The sequence below is a fragment of the Arvicola amphibius genome, chromosome 1 (genome assembly GCF_903992535.2).
Source record: "Arvicola amphibius chromosome 1, mArvAmp1.2, whole genome shotgun sequence".
Lineage (NCBI taxonomy): Eukaryota > Metazoa > Chordata > Mammalia > Rodentia > Cricetidae > Arvicola > Arvicola amphibius.
The window spans coordinates 104,101,006-104,124,810 of record NC_052047.1 but is presented as its reverse complement, the minus strand read 5'-3'; the positions used below and the strand labels follow the sequence as shown (position 1 = coordinate 104,124,810).

General features: G+C 46.6%; 2 protein-coding genes across 13 annotated transcripts in view; one reads left to right on the top strand and one right to left on the bottom strand.

Moving 5' to 3' along the window:
* Positions 1 to 379: 379 nt before the first annotated feature.
* Positions 380 to 19,658, bottom strand: LOC119809586 (short transient receptor potential channel 2). Of its 11 annotated transcripts, none has more exons than XM_038322505.1 (11): positions 19,327 to 19,615; positions 16,731 to 16,817; positions 15,147 to 15,311; positions 11,069 to 11,210; positions 8,024 to 8,179; positions 6,022 to 6,200; positions 4,538 to 4,623; positions 4,201 to 4,373; positions 2,510 to 2,582; positions 1,598 to 1,725; positions 380 to 995 (listed from the first exon to the last, which is right to left on the bottom strand). In XM_038322505.1, exons 3-11 carry the CDS (start codon positions 15,189 to 15,191, stop codon positions 766 to 768), a joined length of 1,212 nt encoding a protein of 403 aa, XP_038178433.1. In that variant the 5' UTR covers positions 15,192 to 15,311; positions 16,731 to 16,817; positions 19,327 to 19,615; the 3' UTR covers positions 380 to 765. The 11 variants fall into 11 exon arrangements, with proteins under 11 accessions (XP_038178433.1, XP_038178443.1, XP_038178459.1 ...); XM_038322515.1 differs by having other exon boundaries at positions 19,534 to 19,613; XM_038322531.1 differs by lacking the exon at positions 16,731 to 16,817 and having other exon boundaries at positions 6,097 to 6,200; positions 19,327 to 19,658.
* Positions 19,659 to 19,689: 31 nt separating this feature from the next.
* Rnf121 (ring finger protein 121) overlaps positions 19,690 to 23,805 on the top strand; it is a 58,195-nt gene continuing 54,079 nt past the window's right edge. The window contains exon 1 of one of the 2 annotated variants that reach the window (XM_038322597.1): positions 19,690 to 19,876. Coding sequence is in view for 1 of the 2 variants with exons in the window: in XM_038322589.1 (XP_038178517.1) it covers positions 20,014 to 20,076 (63 nt within the window). In the remaining variant the exon portion in view is untranslated. Of the gene's footprint in view, positions 19,877 to 19,954; positions 20,077 to 23,805 lie in introns of those variants that run through there. The other variant, XM_038322589.1, reaches the window with a different exon arrangement.

The following is a 23,805-nucleotide window of genomic DNA, read 5'->3' as shown; positions in this document are numbered from 1 at the left end:
CAGGGACAGGAGAGCTGGTGTCAGTGCCACAGGATGACATCTCCTGGGAAAAGGGAAGAGCGAATAATTTTTCAGAGCAGAATTTGGATTATCACAGGTCTGGGACCTCGGAGACACTGCGGCCCGATTATCCCACTGAAAAGCCGAGAATGGGATTTGTGCCTCACAGCCAAGCCTAGACCCATCTGTTCCTTAGAAAGGGATCTCGGGTCCCTCTGACAGTCCTCTGGGCAGCAGGAGCGCTCTTCCTGGTACTGAATGCCCTCTTCAGACCCACAGTAAGTTACAGAGCAGTCATATGACTGCACCTAGGAAAGACAAAGACACTGTGAAGACACAGAAGGTCAAGGTCTAAAAACTTGACGTCAGCTTCATGCTCAAAACTTACTCATCTTCCCAGAACATCATGGGACTTTATTATTTCCAGGCCACATTTTCCTTCTAAGCCTCAGTTTTGCTTTCAGGAAAATGGGCGTGAAGATAAGTACCATTCATCGAGGGAAACACACTCTAGCTAGTGTCCTAAAGCCTTGGAGAGGTCACCAATTCCACCGAAGGAGTTCCCAGGGGACACTGTCCTTGTGAGAACTGGGTACCATGGTGACAAAGCCCTGACAACCGGGAATGGGGAGCAAGCTGGGTCCAGATGTGTCCTCAGGCAGGCAGAGTTCTAGGTAATAGGTGAAGGTAGGGGACCGACTCTTCTTGGCCACAAGAGACCTATTCCCTAGGTTCCAGCATAACAAGTCAACAGAACTCCACGGCTCAGGCTGGAAAAACCTCCCCACATAGGCTGGCATGTTCTTCTATTTCTCCTGCTAAGAATGGTAAATCGCAAATAGGGCACTGGACCCAAGAAGGTGGTGGGGAGCTCTCTGGGGAGGACACGCACAGCACAGACGTCGAGGAGGACGAGGAGGGAGAAGCTGGCTGGGGTGGGGAGCTCTCTCCACAAGTGGCTGCATGTAAGGGAAGAGTCTCGACGCTGAAGGAGCCTAAGGAGGGGAGAAAGAGATAAACCCTGAGATGCGGAGGGAGCGTCTGCTGCCACTGCACACTGCTCACGTGGGAAACCTCCCAGGGCTGAGTACTTCAAACCTGAGAGACATGGTCCAGCAGACTATGTTAGTACCTAGGTGCCGGGGATATGGATGTCCTTTCAAAATGTGGAGTCTACTGGAAAATGCCAGTCAGGAGCACAAAGAACACTGCCACTAGGCCTGGACATAACAAAACTGTGTTTGGTGTGTGCACTATATGTACATATTGAAGCCAAAGGGTGGCATTACATATCTCCTTGCTTCTCCATCTTATTTTTTGAGACAGGGTCTCCTTTTGTACCCAGAATGAACTAGTTATCTAGAGGGACTGGCCAGTGAGTCCCAGGCTTCTGTCTGTCTCTGCACCTCCAACTGTGCTTATGGAATGGGCTGCACACCCAGCTTTTAAGTGGGTGCTGGGACACAAACTCAGGTCCTCACCTGCTGCAGCCGCCCTCCAGACTCTACTGATCGCTTCTGCCGGTACCACAGGCTCTTCCTATCTTTCTACATGAACTCCTGGTCTCCACACCTGCACAGTAATCGATGTGGCTCACCTGTACAAATGGGACACTGTCCGGTGGCCTGGACACCATTGTCGTTTCTGGTCTGAGGTCGGTGCTGTCTTCGCCTTGCTCTTGCTGCCCCCTTCTGATTTGGCTGAGAACTTGAGTTGGACAATGGTCTGTGGGAAAGAACAGTTTAAGGTCAGTTATCTGGGAGAGACCACAAAGGCTCCAGACCAGAAGTTGAAGAAGAGAGTGGGAACAGTAACTCCATTGGAGTCCTTGTTTTTCCACTTGATATGACAGACAAGAGGAAGGCAGTTAACTTTTGAGCATCTGATGACAGGACTTCCATCACCGTCCTCAATTTTTAAAAATTAATTAATTTTTAGAAAGGGTCTTACTACGTAGGCCTGCACGGCCTAGAACCTGCTCTGCAGACCAGGCTTCCCCAGAACTCACAAAGCTCCGCCTATTCAATTCCTTCTAATTCCTGGGATTAAAGGCACATGCTATCATGCCTGACCATTTTTTAATTTTAAAGTTGAGATATTATACATATACCATAAAATTAGACTTTGGAAGTACGGGTTCGGCTGCTTCCAAGCTGAGTAACCACAACTACTCCCAGAGCATTCTCAGTGGCCTCTCCCCATTCTGCTGTCCCCCAGACACCAGCAAGCACTGACATCAGGCTGGACTGAAACTTGCTGTATATCCCAGTAGTCCTAGTAGTCAACCGCAGTCTTCCTGCCCTGGTCTCACGGGTGCTAGGATACAGGCCTCAGACAGATTTACATTTTAATCAGATGCAGTGTACACAGCTCCTTATGCTGGTTCACTGCAGGGCCAGTTTCTGCTTCTCTCCAAGTCTGATGGCAAAGTGGACAAGGACCTTTCGAGATCAAACCTGGACTGCCAGGCTGCGGAGAGCACTGAGCTCTGGAGGCGATGCCTGCCTACCTTTGGTCCTGCGATTTCCGCCTCTTCCTTCTGCCCACACCGTGCGTCCTGTTTTGCTCTTCTGCTCTGGGCTCTGCATTAGAAATGCTCATTAGTTATTTCTCTCCACACCAGACATGGTGGAACAGGCCTGTAATCCCAGCACTTAGGAAGTTGAGGCTGGGGGACAGCAAGTTCAAGGCCAATTTGGGATGAATAATGAGACCTTTTTGTTTATTTGGTTTTTTTTTAGACAGGGTTTCTCTGTGTAGCCCTGGCTGTCTTGGAACTCGCTCTGTAGACCAGGCTGGCCTCGAATTCACAGAGATCCGCCTGCCTTTGCCTCTCGAGTGCTGGGATAAAATGTGTGCACCACCACAGCCTGGTGAGACCTTTTTTTTTTTTTTTTTTTTAATACAAAAATCAAAACAAATATTCTAGCTATTTACAAAAGGCTTCCACAGTTTAAGTTTTCTTTTGAGATAGTTCTTTCTAGCTTCTTTGCCTGCTTAAGTTTCTCATTCAAGTCTGAGATGAAATGTTCCTTCCTATCAGGATTCTGATTGAATCTTGTCACCGTACCATCTGTTCTTTCAAGCTATTTATTACAGTTTAGCTTTAGACTTCCTTGTGTGACACAGACAGACAGACATCTCTTCATTAAGATAGAGCACTGCTATTTTGCTCGTACACGGCTAGCACATACAGACACCCAATAAATCTGTATCAAATGAGCAGTAACAAGAGACAGCAGTCACCATTTACCTCTTGTTCAGAATCTCAGAAACCCCTGCTACAGCACTGAATGTCTGTCAAAGTGCTCACGTCATCTTAGTGCCTTATCAATAGCAGACATCCCCGAATGCTTGCTCCCTCCCCACCGCCTCATCCGTACGGACTGTGAAATGACTCCTGTCACCTACCACTGCCTGTTTGTATGGGGCCTCTGAGTGTGGTGGTGTCTAGCAGCAAACCACACTATCTGTGAATAGGTTGCAAAAAGCCATGACTTCACTAGGATGTGGTGGCACATGCCTTGAATCCCAGCACTTGGGAGGCAGAGTCAGGAGGATTTCTGTGAGTTCCAGGCCAGCTAAGAATTATGTGATGAGACCTTGTCTCAGGAAAAACAAAAACCCAAACCCTCTGACTTGTAGTGGCACGCTCTCCTTCCCTTTCGTCTGCCACTGCTGAAGCAAGCTGCCACTCTGGGAGACACTGCCTCACCAGCCTCTCAATGAGCTGGAACAGCATCCTTTCCAGAGGAGCCCTGAGACGACTGAGGCCATTCCTTTTTCTTTTCTCCTCTGAGGCAGGGTCTCGCGTTACTCAGGCTGGCTGGGTGCACTCTATGGAGCCCTGAGACGACTGAGGCCATTCCTTTTTCTTTTCTCCTCTGAGGCAGGGTCTCACGTTACTCAGGCTGGCTGGGTGCACTCTATGGAGCTGAGAACGACTCTCACCACTATCCTCTGCCGCCTCCACCGCTCACGGGATGGGACTGACAGCGGGACACTGGCACTGCCATACTCTAAGGCATTACTGGGTTTAACTCTTTTCCTATAAACACGAGGACCACGCTTTCCCAATTGTTATCTAAGGCTGAACTTCTCTTCCCCTTCACCTGAAGCCAGAGTGCCACCCCAGCACAGCAGGGCAGTCAGTGAGGAAGGACAGTGTCGGCACAGTAGGGAAAAGGTCACGGGCCTCACCTGCACTCTTTGGATGGCTGGGACCCGGTTCCCCACGGCTGTGCTTTGGGCTTACCACACTGGCTGCAGATGCCTTCTGGGCAGCAGAAAGCAGCATGCGGGCTGCCCGGCCCGGAGGCCCTGGCTGCAACTGTCTCAGCAGACCCTTGAGCTCTGGGATGTCCTCAGTGCTCCTGCAGAGAAACAGCACTGTGTTCCACTCAGAACCATGGAAGACTGTTTGCTAGCCTGACAAGTTCAGACCCAGTGGTTCATCAGGGACCATGGGCTGGGGCTCTGTACCCCTGAGCTGTGTGGTCGTTCCCTTGCAGGAGAAATATCAACAGCAGGTACATACGTGTGGGGCTCTGGGAAGAACATCCTCCGGATAGAAGGATTAGTCAACCAGGGCCTAGGGTCAGACTCCAGCACATCAGAAGAGCTCTGAGGAGAAAATGGAGAAGTAAATACCTAGATTCACCAGCAGGGGACACTGCCGCCTAGGAACACAACATGATTGTGGCTGCAGTAACTTTTCCAGGACACATCTGCTGGGGTAGCAATCTCTGATGCTGCACTTTGTCTGCTAAGGGTTTTGTCACAATCAAAAGGGCTCTAGGAAGAGAAGAATCTACACAATTGGGTAAAACAGACCTACAGAGCCGGTGGGGTGGCGCCTGCCTTTAATCCCCAGCATTTGGAAGGCAGAGGCAGGCGGATCTCTGTGAGTTTGAGGCCAGCCTGGTCTACAGAGTGAGTTCCAGAACTGGCTTCATAGCTAGTGAGAAACCCTGTCTCGAAAAATCAAAACCAAACCAAACCAAACCAAACCAAACCAAACAAACAAAACAAAACAAAAAAGAAAAACAAAACAAAACAAACAAAAAATAGACCTAATGGAATGTGCAAACCTTTGAGTTTGTTTCTTGTAAACTTTTAAAATATGTATCTATATCATACTTTAATTTTTTTATTTTTCAAGACAGAGTTTCTCTGTGTAACAGCCTTAGCCTTAGCTGGAACTACCTCTTGTAGAACAGGCTGGCCTTGAACTCACAGAGATCCACCTGCCTCTGCCTCTTATGACAGAGCTGGGTATTATAACATAAAGATACAGAGGGCTTTGCAAGGCAGGGGCTGCAAGGGAGCCTGGGGCTTTCAAGGGCTGAAAGTAATAGCTCTCCCCAAACCCGGATGTGACACACGAGGTTAGGGTGAGATTCAAACAGAATTTCAACACAGCCAAGAGCCGGTTCAACAGCTCTGTGAAGACTGTGTTCAGGGCTCACTCACATCTTGGCTAGGTAGAAGAAGAAAGGGGAGGAGCTTATCCCACAAGTCCAAAGGAGACTCTAATTCCCCAAACTCCAAAAGGCAGTTCAGATATTCAGGAATGGGCTCAACCTGGACTACAGGAGGATTTCTGCAGTTAGATAAAAGCCAGCACGCCTCAGGAACTTAGGAAGCCAGTTCCCCTCAACCAAAAAGTGAATTCCCTAATGACTGACAGAAGGGACAAATGGTGCTACCTGTGGTGCTTCCCTGGGAACATCTCACAGCCAGTGCTAGCGGTGGCCTTTCTCACCTTCGCCCTACCCTAACCGCCCCCCCCCCATTCTCCTTTTAACCCTACTATTTTTGTTATGCGAGCACCTCTGGCTGCTCTCTCTTATATCCACAGTAAAAAACCTCCCTGTTAACCATATCATGGAGAGTAGTGTCATTAGTTTAGACACGGAATCTTAGATTCTCCATGTTTACTTTTCTTCAATCAAGCATCAAGCTCTAAGTAGGAATTGAAAAGAAAATACTAAATCCTCACTGCTCCACCATTGAACATACCCGGTTCAGCTCAGAGCCCCCGGGGGCAAAGGGATCAATCACAGGTTCAGCGGATGGGTCCACAGGGGAACGCACCCGGAGGAAGGCCAGGCCAAAGGACTGATGACGTCTGAAAGGCTGGGAGCAGGTCAATCGAAGCCGATCCCATGATTCTCCTGAGGCTGGAGCCAGGAAATCATCTCAAGAAGAAAAAGGAGACAAAGGAGGGGTTGCAGAGATGGCTCAGGAGTTAAGAGCTCTTGTTATTCCCGAGAGAACCTGAGTTACGTTTTCAGCAGCCACATCAGGGGGTTTACAACTTCCTGTAACTCCAGCTCCAGGGCAATCTCACACCCTCCTGTGGCTCCCTCATGTATCAGAACTCATGTATACATACACATACCCTCCCACATATACATGAATAAAAAATAAAAATAAACGTTTAAAAAGAAGAGAGAGTGCATGGTGGTAATCTCAGCACTTGTGGGGTAGAGGCAAGTGAAGGAGTTCAAGGCTAACCTTGGTTGCAAAGCAAGTTTTAGGTCTAGAGATAGGAAGACAGAGAGGGATGTGTGTGCGTGTGTGCTCTCTTGAGCATGCTCATTCACACTTGCACAGGACTGAGCAACAGAGAAGAAAATGTGTTGCATTAACCGTTATCAGTCAGGAGGCAGGAAGGGAGAAAGTCCAAAACTGAAGAAAAGAAAGATAGACAGGCCAAGGCTATACAGGACCACCAGCGGAGGAAGAATGGAGGTCACCAGTCCTGTCCCCTCAGGCTCTGATGCTCGGAGAAAGGCCTGCCAGGCAGGCAAGGTAGAGCCCTTTCAGCAGCTACTTCCTGGTCTTCTACCCACTCCTCCATCATAGTTTCATACCAGTCTCCCCGTTCCTGACCACGAGGCTGCAACCTCCCTCACACTGCTGCCTCCCACCTATGCAGCCATTCCCAGTACTGAAGCCACTCCCACCAACTTTACACCTCTGATCCTATCACCATCCAGTCAGTGTATCATCCTCTACACTGCACACAAACGCTTCCAAAATCTCACTCTTTCATTACAATGAGATAAACACCTCCAAATTAAACACAGAAAAACAGATCACAATTCCCTAGCATCCAGGAATCATAACTTAATCATCTGTTACAGTGCTCACTGTGTAGGACCCTCACCCCTTATTCTCAAAGGGGGAAAAGAAATTTCCCAGCAGAATGTTTTCCCAGGAAGACAGTGGATTCCGAGCACGAGGTCACTTTGCTTAGCCCAGCCAGCCACCTGGTACAGGCTGATAAAGATGGCCTAACTCAAGAACAATGGCCTTGCTCTAAGAACAAGGAAAATGCTGACATAGCAGAATGGGAGGGAGCAAAAGTCCTTGCACCTGTGCCAAAGCAACTTCAAAGATTCTCTGTAGTTATGCCTTTAAAAGCTACCCCACAGAGGAGATACAACTCTTCTCTACCTCGCTGTAAGGGGGATGGAGATGAGTTCCAAACATGTTTGTATTATGCTGATTAAACCTTGCTTATTACAGTCTGGGCCTCTCTGGGGGTTGTAATCTGGGCACAACAACTGAACATAGATTCGCATAAGCAGAATTCATGAAGCACTATATATTATATAAATATAGACAACATATAGCTTTTTACCATAAACAAAAATTATTCTATACTTTTTTCTTTTTGTGGTGTTAGGGATTAAATAAAATAAGGATCAAAAAACAAAAACAAGAACATAGCGGTCCTTGGGTGCGGTAGCATATATACCCACACTGGAGTGCTAAGGCTAAGTATTTAAAGCTAGCCTGGGCTGCACATGATAATGCATCAGGCAATGACAAGTCACGGTTCAGAAATACCCCGAATCCTCAGCAGGCAGCACTCACACACAAGCACTAGTTTACTCTGTTCTAGCACATGGAGTTAAGCAAAGGCTCCTTCCATGAGCCACACCTAGCAGCCCTTAGAGCCACCTCTGCACTGCATCTGTCCTCAGAAAGCCCGCACAGCTGCCCTCTTTACCCGCTCTAAACATCCGGACTCCAGAGCGGTTCTTCTCCTCCTTTGACTCAGCAGGGGACATTAGCATGGTTGCAGGGAGAAGGGTGACAAAAGGTCTGTCCAGGGGCCAGGAAGAACGACCCACGTCAATCTGTAGGAAAGCACAGCCACAGTTACCTGGGGACAGAGCGGAAAGAAGGATAACGATGAGAGAACGGTCATAGATGACAACATAGGGTGGAAGGGGACATCCACTCTGGACCTAATCAGAAGACAGAAAGTTCTGGCAACATGAGTCACTCAGGGAACCGCCAATTGGAATGCAATGAGACCCCAGTCCATTAAATGATGGTAAAGGTTCACCATGGCCACCACAGCCTGAATCCTGTCCTGGAAATCACTGTTAATGAACCCAACATCTTTCTGTTCTGAGAAAGCAGACAGTAGTCCCTACCCTAACTGTTCCTTTTTTGTTTTGTTTTTGTTTTTCAAGATTGGGTTTCTCTGTAGTTTTGAAACCTGTCTTGGAACTAGCTCTTGTAGACCAGGCTGGCCTCAAACTCGTAGAGATCTGCCTGCCCCTACCTCCCAAACACTGGGACTAAAGGCGTGTGCTACCATGATGGAGAAGGGTCATCTGTCTATGTGTTACTTTCATTGGTTAATAAAGAAACTGCCTTGGCCCTTTAATAGGACAGAAAATTAGGTAGGTGGAGTAGACAGAACAGAATTGTGGGAGAAAGAAAGCAGAATCAGGCAGACTCCTCAGGCCATGCCTCTCCTCTCCGAGACAGATGCAGGTTAAGATCTCTCCTGGTAAGCGACCACCTTGTGGTGCTACACAGATTACTAAATATGGGTTAAAGCAAGATGTGAGAATTAGCCAATAAGAGGCTAAAACTAATGGGCCAGGCAGTGTTTAAATTAATACAGTTTCCGTGTAATTATTTCGAGTGTAAAGCTAGCCGGGTGGCTGAACACAGCCCACTGCTCCTTCTACACTACCATACCTGGTTAGTCTAGAAAATTCTAAGGCCATATTTTTGTTTGTTTGTTTTTGAGACAGAGTCTTACTGTAGCCTTAGATGGCCTGGAGTTTCAATTATGTAGACCAGGTTGGTCTGCAACTCAAGAAATTTGCCTGCTTCAGTCTCCCGAATGCTGGGGTTAAAGGGATGTGGCATTATGCCTGGCATCTAAAATCTCCTGTGCACAGTGGGTTTTTCAGCATCCTCCTGACACTGACCTTTAGAGGCGATAAGGATTGTTAGTATCGATTGATTACGATGTCAGTGCCCTAAGGCTTTACCCAGACCAGACCAGAGCACCCAGCGTGGTTCTAGAAGCAGCATCCACGCTGCATTTTCTTTAGGTTATGTGCACATGAATGCAAGCTGCCCGTGTATAGAGTAAGAGGAAAACTTCAGCAGTTGTTCCTCAGGGGCTGGCCACTGATGGAGGAGTGTCTATGTGTTACTTTTATTAATAAAAAACTGCCTTGGCCCTTTAAGAGAACAGAAAATTAGGTAGGCGGAGTAGACAGAACAGAATGCTGGGTAGCAGGCAGTGGGGAGACGCTTCAGGCAGTCGCCATATGCAGTCGCCATGCTTCTCCTCTCTGAGATGGACGCAGGTTAAGATATCTCCTGGTAAGCCACCCCTCGTGGTGCTATATAAATTGCTAAATATGGGTTAAAGGAAGATGTGAGAATTAACCAATAAGAGGCTACAGATAATGGGCCAGGCTGTGTTTAAAAGAATACAGTTTCCATGTAATTATTTGGGATAAAGCTAGCCGCGTGGCGGGACACAGCCCCGCCTTTCCATCTACAGGCCACCTTGTCTTTTATTGTATTTCATGAGCATGGGTGTTTTGCCTGCATCTATGTCTGTGTATCACTTGTGTTCCTGGCACCCTCAGAGGCCAGAAGAGGAGTCAGATCCCCTGGCACTGAAGTTAGAGATATTTGTTAGTCATCATGTGGGTGCTGGGAATTGAACCTGTTTCCTGTGGAAGAGCAGTCAGTGCTCTTAACCACTGAGCCATTTCTCCAGCAGCCCCACCTTGTCTTTTTTTGTTTTGTTTTTTGAGACAGGGTTCTCTGTGTAGCCCTTGCTGTCCTGGAACATGCTCTGCAGACAAGGCTGGCTTTAAACTCAAGAGATCCACTTGCCCCCGCCTCCCAAGAGCTATAATTAAAGGTGTGCACCACCACTACCCTACAGCAAATCTTACAGAGGCATTTCTTTCTTTGTTTCTTGAGACAGGGTTTCTGTGTAACAGTTCTGGCTCTCCTGGAATTTGCTTTGTATACCAGGTTGACCTCAAACTCATAGAGATTCTCCTGCCTCCTGAGTGCTGAGATTAAGGGTGTGCGCCACCACTGATAGGCTGCTGGCATTTTTAAAGTTGGGGTTCCCTCCTCTCAGATGACTTCAGCTTGGGTCATTGGCAGACATCAGTGATCTCTTTACCTCCCACGCTGGCATTACAGGGAGTGTGCTGCTTTTGTGTGTGTGAGTAGACGCCAGAGAACAGCTTCAAGCAGGAGCCCCCACCTACCTTGTCTGAGGCAGGTTGCCTGTTGCTCCCTGCTGTGTTAGACACACTAGCTTCCCCACGAACTTTTCTGCTTCCCACCACACCACAGGAGCACCGGATTACAAATGTGGACCATCCCACCTCATGTGGATTCTGAGAATCCAAACTCAGATCCTTACACTTGAATGGCAGCTGCCTTCCCATTGGGACCTCTCCCTAGTCTATGCCTGGCTTTAAATGTGGCTTCCGGGGATCAAACTCAAGTCCTCACATACTAGGCAAGGTCTTTACCAACTGAGCTAGAACCTCTGCTCTACGTTGTATTCTGTATGGATGAAGATCCGAGAGTTCTCCAACACCAAACCTTGTCCAAGGGCAAACACCACATTTTCCCTTCACACCTAGGCAGGGCCTACTCCAGAAGGCTTCTCAGTCCAAATGAACTGAGACAGTTGAGGGGTGGTTAGTCACGTCACGCCTGTGCTTTCCCTCAGAGTCCCCAGAGGCCCCGAAAGTTGACTCACCGACATCGATGTAACTTATGGGTACCACCCTCTCCAGCTGAAGCTCCGCCTTCAGTTGTCCACTCTTGTCCTGAGGACAGCTGAGCCAAGGTCCCTTGTGACTGTCTGGGTTCAGCAAGTTCTCCACAGGATACTTGGGATCCTACATGAGAGAGGATGAGAAGAATTAGGAGGATTTCTGAACTCCCAAGGGAAGAAAGGCTACCTTGGAACACGAACATCTACAGTCCCTTCTGCTGAGGCTCCTCAACACGAGAGAAAGGCACCAGGGGCATTGTGCCACTCAGCCTGACTCTCACGCAGTAGACACCACTTACTTCTACCTTACTTAGCATTAGAAGTACCTCCTAAGGATTCTTGACTTGTTGATACTACTTCTGCTTAGTTAATAGACAAATAAAGTTTGTGGGTTTCAAAACTCACCTAAAAACTTAGACTAAAAAACTAAACAAAGCAGAATTCCAAATTTCTAAAACTGGGGGGGGGAGGGGGAGCTGGAGAGATGATGGCTCAGCAGTTAAGAGCACTGGCTGTTCTTCCAAAGGTCCTGAGTTTAATTCCCAGCAACCACATGGTGGCTTACAACCATCTGTGATAAGATCTGGTGCCCTCTTCTGGCCTGCAGGCAGAACACTGTAAACATAATAAAAAAAAATTTCTAAAACTGGAGCTTTTATACACTACACATTAAATAGTTCTTTTTAAGACCTTTACACAAACCTTTGCTTTTTTTTTTCTCTTTTTATTCCTCTCTCATATATTACGTCACAACCATTGTTTCTCTTTCTCCCCTCTCCCCTTGATCCAGTCCTCCACTGTTTCCCTTTGAAAAAGAACAGGCCTCCCAGGGATATCAACCAAACATGGCATATCAAATCATATCAAATCACAATAAGACTAGGCACATCCCATCATATTAAGTCTGGACTAGGCAATCCAGGAGAAAAAGGTACCAAAGGCAGTCAGAAGAGCCTGTGACAGCCCCCATTCCCACTCTTAGGAGTCCCACAAGAACACAAGCTACCCATCCATATCATACATGCAGAAGGCTAGGCCTGACCCATATTGGCTCCCCGACTGCTGCTTCAGTCTCCACACAGACACTTATTTATCTTTTTAAAGGTTTATTTATTTCAATGTTCTGTCTTCATGTTTGACTGCACACCAGAGAGGGCATCAGATGCCATCATAGGTGGTTACGAGCTGCATGTGGTTGCTGGGAACTGAACTCAGTACCTCTGGAAGTGCAGTCAACGTTCTCAACCTCTGAGCCATCTCTCCAGCCCCCCACACATTTATTTACCTCCAATATAATTCTATGAAATAAGTTTTTTGTTTATTTAGTCCAGGCTAGCCCCAAACACAAATCCTCCCGAGGGTTGGAACTGTAGAGGAGTCACTGCAGCCAACAAAAGCTGTAGTCCTAATTTACCACTGATGCTTACACAGATGTGATTACTCAAAGTCATCGACAGTGGCATTGAGATTTAAGAAATTCCAGGTTTGCAGGTAGAGGCAGGCGGATCTCTGTGAGTTCAAGACCAGCCTGGTCTACAAGAGCTAGTTCCAGGACAGGCTCCAAAGCTACAGAGAAACCCTGTCTCGAAAAACAAAACCAAACAAAACCAAAAACAACAAAAAAAAGAAATTGCAGGTTCACTAATGCAAATGCAAATCTTTTTTGGTTGGGCAGCTTTGAGCAAAGAAATGACTTTCTTCCTCTAGTTCTAAGCTTCTTTATAAGCAAAAGAGAAAACCATATTCATGGTTTTTGTTTTTCAGAAATAGGATCTCAAGGATGACCTTCTGACTCTGCCTCCCAAGTGCTGGGAATATAAGCATATACATATGCACTTACATACCCCCCACTTTTAAAAATGTATATATGTGTTTTTGCCTGCATGTGCCCACAGAGGCCCAAAAAAGGTGTCAGATCCCTGGAGCTAGAATTACAGTTGTGTCATGTGGGTGCTGGGAACTGAACCAGGGTCCTTTGTGAAACCAGCAACCATTCAGAACCACTGAGCCACCTCTCTAATCCCAATTGCACCCAGCTTTGACTCATGGTTTTTCATGTGTTGTCTTGTTTCAGTAATAAAATCCTTCTTTAAACTGTAATTTCGCATGTGTGTGAATATTTTTTTCATAAAAGTAATGCTCTAATTAAAATATGGGTTGGGGAGGGAGGCTAAAGACTTTCTTTCTTTCTTTCTTTCTTTCTTTCTTTCTTTCTTTCTTTCTTTTTTTGAGACAGGGTTTCTCTGTGTAGCTTTGGTGCCTACCCTGAAACTAGCTCTAGTAAACCAGGCTGGTCTTGAACTCATAGAGAGCCCTCTGCCTCCCAAGTGCTGGGATTAAAGGCATGAGCCACCATAGCCCAGCCCTAAAGACATACTTTCATCCTTCTTTTCAGCTTCTAGAGCAGTCTTATAGCGACCGTGATGTTAGAAGACTGCTATATTCTCTGAGATTCTATGGCAAAAAATGGATGGTGGATATGAGGACCTCAGGTGGATGAGGCAGATGATTTCAAAGTCTGAAGCCAATTTAGGGTACACCATGAGTTCAAGGCCAGCCGCAGCTACGTAGCAAGACCCTCTCTCAAACAAAACAAAACCAACCCACCACCACAACATACCAACAAATGCAAACAATATTCAAACAAAGGCAGGTATAGTTCTGTGAGCTTGAGGTGAGCCTAGTCTACAAAGAGAGTTCTAGGCCAGTCAGGGATAGTGAGACTTGGTCTCGAAAGAAGAGGGAGAGAGAGAGAGAGAGAGAGAGAGAGAGAGAGAGAGAGAGAGAGAGAGAGAGAGAGAGAGAGAGAGAGAGAGGAGGGAGAGGACAACCGTGACAGTTCAAGCTGACATCCAGGAGGTGAGGAAGGCAAATTTTTATCTTATTTCAAGGGTTAATATAGTAGTTCCTAATCACCATCTAAGGGGGCTCTCTGAAATGTGTGCAGATAAAAAAAAAATATTTACTTTTATTTTATGAGTATGCTTTTCCAGGATGCATATGTGTGCACCAGTACGAATCTGTTGGATTCCCTGGACTGGGGTTAAGGATGGTTGTGAGGGGTGCGTTCACTCATAGAGACGGTGGGACAGAACTAAAGGGAGATCACCAACTCCAGTTGGAATGGGACTGATGGATCATGCGACCAAACCCGTCTCTCTGAATGTGGCCAACAGCGGGGGCTGACTGAGAAGCAAAGGACAATGGCGCTGGGCTCTGATTCTTCTGCATGGACGGGCTCTGTGGGAGCCTTCTCAGCTTGGTCGATCACCTTCCTGGACCTGGGGGGAGTTGGGAGGACCTTGGACTTAGCATAGAGTGGGGAACCCTGATGGCTCCTTGGCCTTGAGAGGGAGGGAGGGGAGGTATGGGTGGAGGGAAGGGGAGGGAAGGGGTAGAAGGAGGGGAAGGAAGGGGGAGGAGGAGCGGAGGGAGGGGGGAGGAGGAGGGAAGGAGATGGAAATTTTTAAATATAAAAAAAAAATAAACCATGACAAAAAAAAAAAAAAGGATGGTTGTGAGTCGCCACATGGGTGCAAAGAACTGAAACTAAGTCTTCTACAAGACAACAAGTGTTCTTAGCCATTGAGTCTCTCCAGCCCTGTGTGGAGAGGCTTCTCACTATCACAATCTCCGCCAACTACTACTACATGTTCCCATTAGGGCCTGGGAACTCTACCCTACCAATGATACTGCTGTAAAACAGACTTAGCCACCCAAATGTCACCCCTCAAAAAGATCAGTGTAACGAGAGGGAAGAGGGGTCAATGGATGAAGCAAAAAACGGGGCTGGGGGGGGGGGAACTGTGGGAAGTCCCCAGTAATCCCCGGGGAGCCTATGGAGCCCAGGATGGGAATTGGAGAACTTTCCATAAAGTTCTTTCCATAAAGAACTTTCCATAAAGGGAGCGGAGGGCAAGTATGGCCACACTGCCCTCCTAGAAACTCTGGTATAGACAGACCTAGGCTTTTGTCAGCTGACCACAAGCCATGGACAGGTCTTCTGCAGCTATGCACCCTTTTTGGTCATCAAAAGAGACACCACCACAGCTAAACGTGCCTGAGAAGAAAATGAGACAACGTGGCTGATCTTCACAGGAGCCATCTGAGGTCACCAGTTTCCTCAAGTACAAGCCAAATATGCTTCCTCCCAGGGTATCTTCTGTTCCCACAGTGCCACTGCCTATGTTTTGCTTTTGGGAGAACAAGAATCCTCACATTACTCCTGGAGAAAAAAAAAAAACAAAAGTAGCATAAGCTACCAATTTTTATTTCTTTGATAACAAAAATTATTTACAGAAGTAGGCTTGTTTCTTAGGGCCACCAGAGGCCTGTAGGAAGCAAATCTGAATCATCTAGATACCCCTCCCCCACAACCCCACAATTGCAAGACAGCCTCAAGGAAACAAAGCAGCAAATTAAAAAAAAAATTAAAGCCGGGCGGCGGTGGCGCACGCCTTTAATCCCAGCACTCGGGAGGCAGAGGCAGGCGGATCTCTGTGAGTTCGAGACCAGCCTGGTCTACAAGAGCTAGCTCCAGGATAGGCTCCAAAGCTACAGAGAAACCCTGTCTCGAAAAACCAAAAAAAAAAATAAATAAATAAATAAAAAATAAAAAAAAATAAAAAAAATTAAAAAGTTATTATGGTAATGCTGGACTTAAAAAAGGTAAGCTCCCAAGACATGAATGGTGCCTTAAATCGTTTATCTGTATGTCCCTAGGAGACTAGGACACAATAAGGACGGGCAACGAACGTACAACTAAATATATTATATAGCTCCACGGTCTGTGCAGTGAATCTTCCTAAATTAGCTTTCATTCCTCCAAGCTGGGTGTTGTGTTCCATGCATATGAGCCGAGCATTTTGAAGGCTAAGGCAAGAGGACATAAGTTTTAAGCCAGCCTGCGCTACATAGCAGGTTCAAGGTTAACTTGAGGGTATATAGCCAGACCCTGATTCAAAAAAAAGTATCCTTGGGTCAGTGAGATGGATCAATCATTGTTTTTATTTTATTTTTCTTTTTTCTAAGATAGGGTTTCTTTGTGTAGCCCTAGCTGTCTAACTCTGTAGACCAGGCTGGCCTCGAACTCACAGAGGTCCTCCTGGGTGCTGGGATTAAAGGTGTGTGCCACCTTGCCCAGCAGCTCATAAACTCTTTAAGAGTGCACACAGATGTATGTACTCCTGAGGCCAGCGGTCAGCATCAGGTGTCGGCTACCATTCTCCACTTTACTGTTTGAAACAGGAGATCTCGCCTCTCACTCAAAGACTGGCTAGGTGGGCTTGCCAATAAGTCCCCAGGGTCCTCCTGTCTCTATTTCCCAGCATTGAAATCACAAGCATCGGGCTGGGGTGATGGCTCAGAGGTTAAGAGCATTGCCTGCTCTTCCAAAGGTCCTGAGTTCAATTACCAGCAACCACATGGTGGCTCACAAACATCTATAATGGGGTCTGGTGCACTCTTCTGGCCTGCAGGCATACACACAGAATATTGTATACATAATAAGTAAGCAAATAAATAAATAATAACACTTGAAAAAATAAGAAAGAAAGAGAGAGAGAGAGAGAGAGAGAGAGAAAGAAAGAAAGAAAGAAAGAAAGAAAGAAAGAAAGAAAATCACAAGCACCAGTTTTTGGCTTACCTGGAACTTGCTATGTAGACCAGCCTGGTGTCTGCCTCCTGGGTACTGGAATTAAACTAGCCTCCTGATTTTGTGGGTTTGGGGGATCTAAACTCAGGTTAGAATGCACAACAAATTACTCAATGAGCCGTTTCTCTAGACTGAAATTTTATTTTTTATTTAGTTAGCTTTTTGAGACAGTTTCTCTGTGTAGCTGCCTTGGTTGTCCTGGAACTCGCTTTGTAGACCAGGCTTGCCCAAAACTCACAGAGCGATGCCTGCCTCTGTCTACCTACTGCTGGAATCAAAGGCGTGGGCCACCAATTCTGGCCAAGGCTGGAAATTTAAATATATGCAAAAATAGACAGAAAATTAACTCTTATATATCCATCATTCATAGTCAATAATCCTCCGGTAACAAATGTTTTAAAGATATCTGAATGTCTATAGGTAGAGGGATCTCTTTCAAGATTCTCTCTCTCTCTCTGGACACAGGATCTTGCTACACAGTCCTGCCTGACCTTGTATCTGCTATGCAGCCCAAACTGGCCAAAAGGTTTTTCTTTTTTTTTTTTTTTTTTTTGGTTTTTCGAGACAGGGTTTCTCTGTAGCTTTGAAGCCTATCCTGGAACTAGCTCTTGTAGACCAGGCTGGTCTCGAACTCACAGAGATCCGCCTGCCTCTGCCTCCCGAGTGCTGGGATTAAAGGCGTGCGCCACCACTGCCCGGCTTCCAAAAGGTTTTTCACTAAATTTCTTTTTTACATGTATTTGTTTTGTGTGTACATGATGGGTATATATATGCAGGGGTCAGAAGGCAGTTTGCAGAGGTCCTGGGGATGGAATGGAGGTCACTAGGCTTGTTGCAGCTGCCTTCTACCACCAAGCCATCTTCTTTTTCTCCCAAAACGATTTCATGTATTCGAGTATTTTGCCCACATATATCTATGTATACACTACGCATGTGCCTGGTGCTGGAGGAAGCCAGAAGAGGGTGTCAGATCTGGAACCAGAGTTACAGATGATCGTGAACTACCATGTAGGTGCTGGGAATTGAATATGGGTCTCCTGTAAAACAGCAAGTACTCTTAATCTCTGAGCCATCTTTCCAACCCCCACACTGAGCCACCTTGCTGGCTTCTAAGAAATTTTTTTTTTTTTTTGGTTTTTCAAGACAGGGTTTCTCTGCAGCTTTTTTAGAGCCTGGCCTGGAACTAGCTCTTGTAGACCAGGCTGGCCTCGAACTCACAGAGATCCGCCTGCCTCTGCCTCCCGAGTGCTGGGATTACTAAGAAATTATTTTTGAGATGAAGGTCTTACTGTGTTGTTTAGTTCAATCCCTGAACCCCAGACCCCAGATCATTCTGCCTCGGCCTCCCAAATGTTGGCATCTCAGGTATGCGTCGTCATGTTCATGCCAGGATGGTCTTGAGCTTTTGGCATCAAGTGACTTTGCCTCAGCCTCAAGAGTAGCATGTACCATCATATCTGACAGAGTTTCTCTGGAGCTTTGGAGCCTGTCCCAGAACTAGCTCTTGTAAACCAGGCTGGCCTCGAACTCACAGATTCGCCTGCCTTTGCCTGGGATTAAAGGCGTGCGCCACCACCGCCTGGCCAGACCTGAATTTTTCTTCAAATATTCACCCTGAAAATATGAGTCCATGAATCCTGATACATTCCTGGCCATAATGGCTTTCCAATCTATCCATCACCAAAGATTTCTATTTCTCACGCTATTGCTCCTGCTTGGAATACTTGCTCTCTTTACAACTTGTTAAACTTAATTTCGATGTTCAAATTACACACACACACACACACACACACACGCACGCACACACACACATTACAACTTGTTTAATCTAATTTATTTTGATGTTCAAATCAAACACACACTGTTATGATACGGCGCCGTGGGTCCCATGACGGGTGAGGGACAGACAAAAGAGGCATACAGACAGTTTGAGTGTGGAGTTTAATTGAGATAAAGGAAAGAGAAAATGAGAGAGACAGAGAGAAACAGAGACAGAGGGTGGGGCGGGGAAGGGAAGAGGAGAGGGAGTAGCAAAGAACAGTTTGCCTCAGTGGCAAGTGAGAGAGAGATCCGGAGTGGGCGGACTTGTCTCTTAAAGGGACCTTTGCACTTCGTACAGTCAGGGAACTGCTAGCCCTAAGCAGAGGGGTGATTGTGCCAGGTTCCCAAGGGGCGCCAGGATACTAACACGCACGTGCGCGCGCGCGCGCGAGCACACACACACACACACACACACACACCCACCCACCCCTTAATTAGTTCAAGGTAACTGCTCCATCCAGCCAATTCTCACTTGGTATTTAACAAAGTGCCTCATGTAACAACTATATGGTTATGTCTTATGTCTCTCGACATCATTGCGAGCACCTGGAGAACAGGATTTTTGTTTGACTCATTATTAACTGTATAATGTAAGCGGAAGAAAACACATAGACGATTAGCAATCACTGACGTCCCCCAGGCTCTGCAGCTCTCAGTCTCTTTGAAGTTTTAAGACCCCCGGAATGGGTTGCTCTGTTCATTTTGTTGGCCACCCTCCTCCCTTTCAGCTACTCCTCTCCAATCGACAAGTCCCAACACTTCTCACCCGCGTCCATGAACCGTAAGAAGTCGGGGCAGCATCAACTCCCGGGCTCCAATCTTATTCTCCCGCCAATTCCGTCCACCGGACCTTAGCCTTCTGTCCCGAGCGCCACTCTGACTACCGAAGCTCAAGAACGCCTGAGCTTGAAGCTTAAAGAAGTCGCTATTTCTGAAAGATGGCTCCCACCGAGGCAAAACAGTAGTTACTCACCTAAAACCAACAAAAACCCTGCGTGCTTGTGTTTTTATGTATATTTTTATTCACTATCATCTTCCCGTAGAGAGCGGGATTTAAACTTCCGGGTCGGACGCGATGCTGCATGGGATATGTAGTTCTTAGTGCACACGCGTCTCTGACCATATAGTCCTAGCGAGGGAGCGTCGCGAGATTAGCACATTCACGGACTCTCATTTTTTTGCTCACTACAGTGACAATTGCTGAACTGTTTCGGCTAAAATAAATAACAAGAATAAGTTTTCTTTTCTCGAGAACGCCTTCCTGTTGAAGCTTGGTAGTGCACGAGAGTCGCCCTTTCTTAATTCCAAAGGAGCAGGTAGATGGTCTCTTGGTTCCTCCCAGGCGTCAGCCTGTCTTGGTGCTCCGCCCAGGCCGCGCCTCCGATTGGCTACAAGCGCCCGAGCGGCGGAAGCAGCTGGCTCGCGGGGTCCCTGGTGGGGGCTGGCCGTGAAGATGGCGGCAGTGGTGGAGGTGGAGGTTGGAGGAGGTGCTGTTGCGGAAAGGGAGCTAGATGAGGTAAGAGGAATTGAGGGACAAAAAGGGCGAGACAGCTTCAAAGTGGAAGGAGAGGAAGTGAGGAATAAGAGCCGGGAAAGATCCTTAGGGAGCTGACAGGGAGGCGGATTTTCCGTGAGGGAAATCTGAGGGCTTCTGACTCAGGGACCCCGAGGCGGTCCTGGTGCAGTAGATTGGCAGTAGCTTTAAGGGTGGTGATGGAGGGCAGACCAGAGGCCAGAGGGACGGGAACTTTAAAGATTTTGAGATTATTAGATGGAGGTGCAAGGTAGGACTAAGGGGCTAAGAGTTGCATTAATTGGAGGGGCGTGGACTTCTGTAAGGCAAGGCGGAGGCTTTCCCTGTGGGAAAGGACTCCAAGCTTGATCTGAAGGTTGGGGACACAGATCGGGAAGCAATGCTAATATACTACTATTAAAGCTTTGAATTATTTTTGGGTAGGGACCATCTTATTTATTCTTACATTTTAGGGTTTGTACATACCGCATGCCCAGTAAAGTTTTGGTCAAGGAATGAATGAATAATTGTGAATGAATGAATAATTTTGAAACAGAAACGGTCCATCTTTTCATTGAACAAACATTGTTACTTCTGTGACGAGTCCTGGGCTAAGTGCTTGGGACGCAGAGACTTTGCTCTTGTGAAGTCTATAGTGTGGTTACGGGATAAGAAGAGGCTGGTTTGAGGGAGGGCTAGGGAACGGTTTCCAGGTGCTGACTGGGTTTCTAGTTCATATTCCTCTTTCACCCTCCAATCCCCTCCTCTCCGGGTTCCTTCAAGGTGAGCTTGGGAAGGTTTGAATCCTTTATCTCATAGGTTTAACAATCTGGGTATTGAATGGCTTGTGGTCCTGGGAGGTCCTTGAGCTTGAAAGAAATGAAAAGTGCTGGGCTTTGTAGAAGGAAGTGAAGATAAGAAAGATAAGGGGCAATCTGATGCCAAATGGCTAGTGATGGTTAGAGTTGCTTTGGGTCTTTGTGTCTTCTCTGTGCTACGGATTGTGATAGTACCAAAGGGGTGGGGGAGTAGTGGCATCTGTGGATGGTGAGCATTTCCGAGGGCTCCTGTTCTGTGTTCAGTATGGGATAGACTGGTGAAGAGTCTCAGGAAAGGAGTAGGTGTAGCAAGTAATGGCAATTGCATGGTGTGAGGCTAATTTGTTTTCCTTTCCCCCTTCTGATTGGAATGAGTAGAGTGAGAGCCCAAGACTAACAGGTAACAGGTGGCCTAGTTTCTTACCTGCAGTCGCTGAAGACTAAATGTGTTTGAATCCTACTTTGTTGGGAAGGTACAGCGGTTGAAGAAATAACCAAGGCCCCTAGTTGTAAGTTTCTGTGTTTACAGTTGGCTACTATCAATTGGGGTATTTTAAAGGCACCTTAAAATAGTAAATAGTGTACTGAAATTAGAATTTATGGTTTGTTAGTCATGGGTCTTGGTTTAGTTTCATATGTCTTAGTGTTTTGAGCTAGGGTCTTGATGTGTGCTCCATGCTGTCACTGGACTCTGATTCTCTCTCTCGTGTGTGTGCTGCTGTGCCTGGCCAAGTTTTGGCTTCTCCTTTCTTAGTTTTTTTAAGGACTTAGGTACGACTAGTAGGATGAGACATGTTTCAGTGTTGGGGCTACAGGTCGACTTTGTATGAAGCCACTAGCATCCATGTCATAACTCTCGTTGCTGTGCTATCTTCCAAGAAAGAATATATCACTGTTGTCTGGAAGTTCTGTGTGAACTGGTTCTTTCCCTCTATGAGTTTAAGAAAGTAACATGAGAAACAGGAAGTTATCGTGAAGCTCCAGAAAGAGCCAGGTCTGGCCTGACAGACCTCAGTTTGTATGCATCTCCTCATGTCTCCTCTGCTTTGTGTGCTCAAGCCTTACCTAGCGAGCGATAAGGTGAATTGCATCAATCATTCGTAACTATGGGGGCTCACTGTGTGCTGTGCCTTGGGAATTCACAGGCGAGTCAGTCCCGTGAGGAAGTGTGCAATAGCCATCACAACTCTACCTCCTGACTGTTAGATTGAGAGTCTGTGAGACCCAAGGAACAAACCTGCAGTCATGATAGAGATGGAAAACAAACAAAAAACCCAAAACTGTGATTTGCATGTAAATCGGAGTGGCTTTCAGGTTGCACTTTCTACCTGCCTGACACACCTTACGCTGGAGTCCAGGTTGGGAAAGAGTGCTTGGGGCCAGGCTAGCATGGAATGATGCGCTTTTCTACTTTGGAAAGAAGGCACATATTCTTTATTCTTCAGAGTATTCTTCTTAATAGTTTTAGAAATCTGTTGTCCCTGGTATACACGTAGTCTGGAACAGCAGTGTATTCATAGCCCCCCTCTCTCCTTGACGCTTTCTCTGGAAGCCGAGGGGCAGTTTAGGTGTGGGTAATAGCTTCTACTGGAGAGGAGGATGGGAAGATGGCGTGACAGCATGGAGCACATATCAAGGATTGGGAGGACCGCCAGTGGGAACGGGCACTGTCTGTAGAGTCTGAGCCATCTGCTGTGTAAAGCTCTGTACCTTTATTGTCTCATTTACCTACAGTAGCCATATGAGTTTAGATGCTATACCAAGGCCATTTTGTCTTTTCTTTAAAAAGAATTAATCTTAATTTATATGTCTATGTGAAGGCGCACGGGTGTGCCAGCATTTGTAGGTCCTGAAGAGGGTGTCAGATCTCTTGGCGCTGCAGTTATGTACAGATGGTTGTAACTACCCAGTGTAGGTGCTGGGAACTGGTCCTGAGTCTTCTGCAGGAGCAACCTGTGTTCTCTTTCTTCTTATTTTTTTATCTTGTTTTTTGAGACAGGATTTCTCAAGCTTTTAAGCCTGTTCTGGAACTTGCTCTTGTAGACCCGGCTGGTCTTAAACTCACAGAGATCCACCTGCCTCTGCATCCTGAGTGCTGGGATTAAAGGCGTGCGCCACCACTGCCTGGCTTTTTTCTTATTTTTAAAAAATTATTTATTTATTTGTATTTTATGTGCATTGGTGTTTTGCTTGCATGTATGTCTGTGTGAGGGGGTTTCAGATTTGGAGTTACAGACAGGTGTGCGCTGCCATTCAGGTGCTGGGAATTGAACCTAGGTTCTCTGGAAGAACAGCCACTGCTCTTAACCACTGCTCTCTCCAGCCTGCAATATAACATGTACTTTTAACCACTGACCCTATGTTTCTAATCTCAGCCCTATTTTGAAATTTTCTTTTGAGGCAGTGTCTCGATAGATATCCTAGGCTGGGGGCTCGAGAGATGGCTCAGTGGTTAAGAGCACTGACTGCTCTTCCAGAGGACCTGGGTTCAATTCCCAGCACCCACATGGCAGCTCACAACTGTCTGAAGATCCAGTTGCAGGGGATCTGACACCTTCACACCAATGCACATAAAAATAAAGTTAAATAAACCATAACAAATATTTTTAAAAAAAGTTTCCTAGGCTGGCCTTGAACTCAGGATCCTCTTGTCTCAGTTTCCCAAGCAGTTGTGATTACAGGCATGTACATCATGCCTAGCAAAATACCCTTTTAGACACCTGAAGCAAAACCTTGAATCAGCATTTCTTTGCTGAGAGGACCAAAATGAATGTTAACCAAAAGGGTTATTGTTTTTATATAAGCTCTTTAATTTACTGATAGCTTTACCATGTCATACTGTTGGTCATAAAGAATGATTATTGCCGCAAGTGAAAAATTCATATGTTCTGGGCGGGTTGTCTGTCTTTCTGTC

Coding starts and splice junctions, on each gene's coding strand:
- LOC119809586 (XM_038322499.1), bottom strand. CDS start 15,191: ATGGCTCCTGTGAAGATCAGCCACGTTGTCTCATTTTCTTCTCAG. Junction 8,180..11,068: donor CATAAGTTACATCGATGTCG/GTGAGTCAACTT, acceptor CTCTGTCCCCAG/GTAACTGTGGCTGTGCTTTC. Junction 2,583..4,200: donor CAGCCATCCAAAGAGTGCAG/GTGAGGCCCGTG, acceptor TTTCTAATGCAG/AGCCCAGAGCAGAAGAGCAA.